We start from the raw sequence: 2052 nt of genomic DNA on the forward strand, positions 1-2052 counted from the left end.
CACAGGGCACAGCAGGGGCTCGTGGGGCAGCAGCAGCACATGGGGATTGCATATCCTGTGAAGCCAAACTATGGATGTCCCAGTCTCAGAGTTAACGGATCCTGAGTTAAGAAACATTGCTTTTGGGTGCAGAGTTCTGCCCGTGAGGAGGCAAGGAGAGATACAAGCTGGGGAAAAGTAAACTTATTTCCCATATCACTTTGTAATATTTCACAAGAAAAGAATTGAGGAGCTCATGAATCTTAATCCAAGCCAGGGGAGTGCTAAGACTTAGCTTGCTTCCTTAACCTGCCCTCCACAGCCTCAGAAGACTCAAACTCTGCTCTGTGCCCACGGGAGAGACTTAATTTGTGGTCTCTTTCGGTAATTCTGCACTTGATCGTCTTTGGGTCTAATGCTGCTATTTGATGCATCTGCTGACATTTCCCCTAAGTGGTTTGTTTCCTTGTATGTTTATAACTTGTTATTCAGATTTTTCTCCTCCAGAGAATCATTGCTTGGTATTCAATGGTTTTGAAGCCCAAGGCAACTTTATGTAACAGTTTTAGACTTGGGGAATCCAGATCATCAGGGAGTTCAATGCTGCTCAGCTGCTTTCTGCTTTGTTCTTCTCCACAGAAAAGAGAATGAAACATAAACTTTGTCTTGGACACTACTGTTCCTCAACTTTACTGAATTACCAGAATATTCCAAATTGAGTGAAATTGCATTGAGGGCTATTTCCACTCTTTCTCACACACACACGCACACACACAAAACGACGGACCTCAGTTCATACTAGGGTTCATGTTGCACAAGGCCCCTCAGGCTGAAATCCCCTTGCTGAGAAGTCTGGTGAGAGATTCACAGGGGCAAGTTTTCCTCTGATGAGACAGGGGCCCCAGGAAGGTGTGTCCCTCATGCTTCTGGCTGCCCTTTTTGTGCAGAGAGCAGCTGGCTGTGCAGCAGTGTGTATTTACTGCTGGCACAGAGGTACAAAGAGGTCTGCTTGGTGCTGGCTGACTCCAGGGTCAGGGGGAAATCCTCGATCTTCTTTCGGGAGACACTGTACCCTTCTGTGATGTCCCCTTTGGCAGTGCTGTTAACATCACTTGAATAATGGATCAGCCTTGGCCCCTGGCCCGGGTCTTGTCGATACCAGAACATTGCAAAATGGCTCATATTCTGACAACATTCCAGGATCATCTTGTCTCCTGTTTGTGTAATATGGTATCTTGGCTTCTGGGTGATTCCAGCATCCATGGGGCCTATTGGAGAGGCAGACACAAGGCAAAGACAAGGCTTGAGGAGTAACCTGGATCCACAAAGGAAAGGGAAAGGCTTGGAGCTAAGACTGTGCAAACCGATGGAGAGGTTTCCTCTGAGTCCAGAACTCACCTGCTCCCAGGAGACAAAGAGTCACACAAAAGAAGTTGAGGCTCATGACAGGGTCAGGTAAAAGGGAGCCAACCCAGCTGTAAGCTGTGATCCACAGCACTGAATGAGGTAGCTTGGAACTTCTTCTCCAAAGGACAGAAGAGTCTGCCTGGGATGTCACTACCCCTTACCCATGCAGACTCTCCCTGGAACAGAGTCCCTTCTGCCTTGGCTCAGCTACTCTATTCATAGGTGTTGCTTAGTAAGGCCTGCAGGGGAGATGGGGTGTGGCTTCCCTACCCTGAGTTTAGGGTGCACCCCACCCCCTTGCTTTCCCACTTTCCTCTGAGACAGTTGCTCTTCTGTGCACCTGCCCCTGACATCAAGGCTGCCTTGCCCAGTTCCTTCAACTGTGGATCTCCCTAAAGTCTACAAGGACCTCCCACTTCTTCCATAGCTGAAGGGAGCCGGGCAATAACAGAACTTCTTCAACATCTGCCTAATATGGGACCCACTCCTAAGTTTTTCTCAACCCTTTCCTCCCAGGCAGCTCTCCCAGTCTCTCCCCAGATTCACTCAGATGTCAGCAGCATCACAGTGCCATCTTGTGTCCAATAACTGAAGTTTCATCATTGTTTTCTTCTGCAATGGCCCAAGGGATGCTGGGAAGTGTCTGCATGGTCAGCAGGGAGAATA

General features: G+C 48.5%; 1 gene segment (V, D, J or C); it reads right to left on the bottom strand.

Annotated features, from left to right (window-relative positions):
* Nucleotides 1-897: 897 nt before the first annotated feature.
* LOC124233376 (T cell receptor beta variable 19-like) lies at nucleotides 898-1583 on the bottom strand. The segment is given in 2 exon segments: nucleotides 898-1247; nucleotides 1378-1583. Coding segments are annotated over 2 exon segments (396 nt in total).
* Nucleotides 1584-2052: the final 469 nt, after the last annotated feature.

The sequence above is a fragment of the Equus quagga genome, unplaced genomic scaffold (genome assembly GCF_021613505.1).
Source record: "Equus quagga isolate Etosha38 unplaced genomic scaffold, UCLA_HA_Equagga_1.0 200728_RagTag, whole genome shotgun sequence".
In the NCBI taxonomy this organism is placed as follows: Eukaryota; Metazoa; Chordata; class Mammalia; order Perissodactyla; family Equidae; genus Equus; species Equus quagga.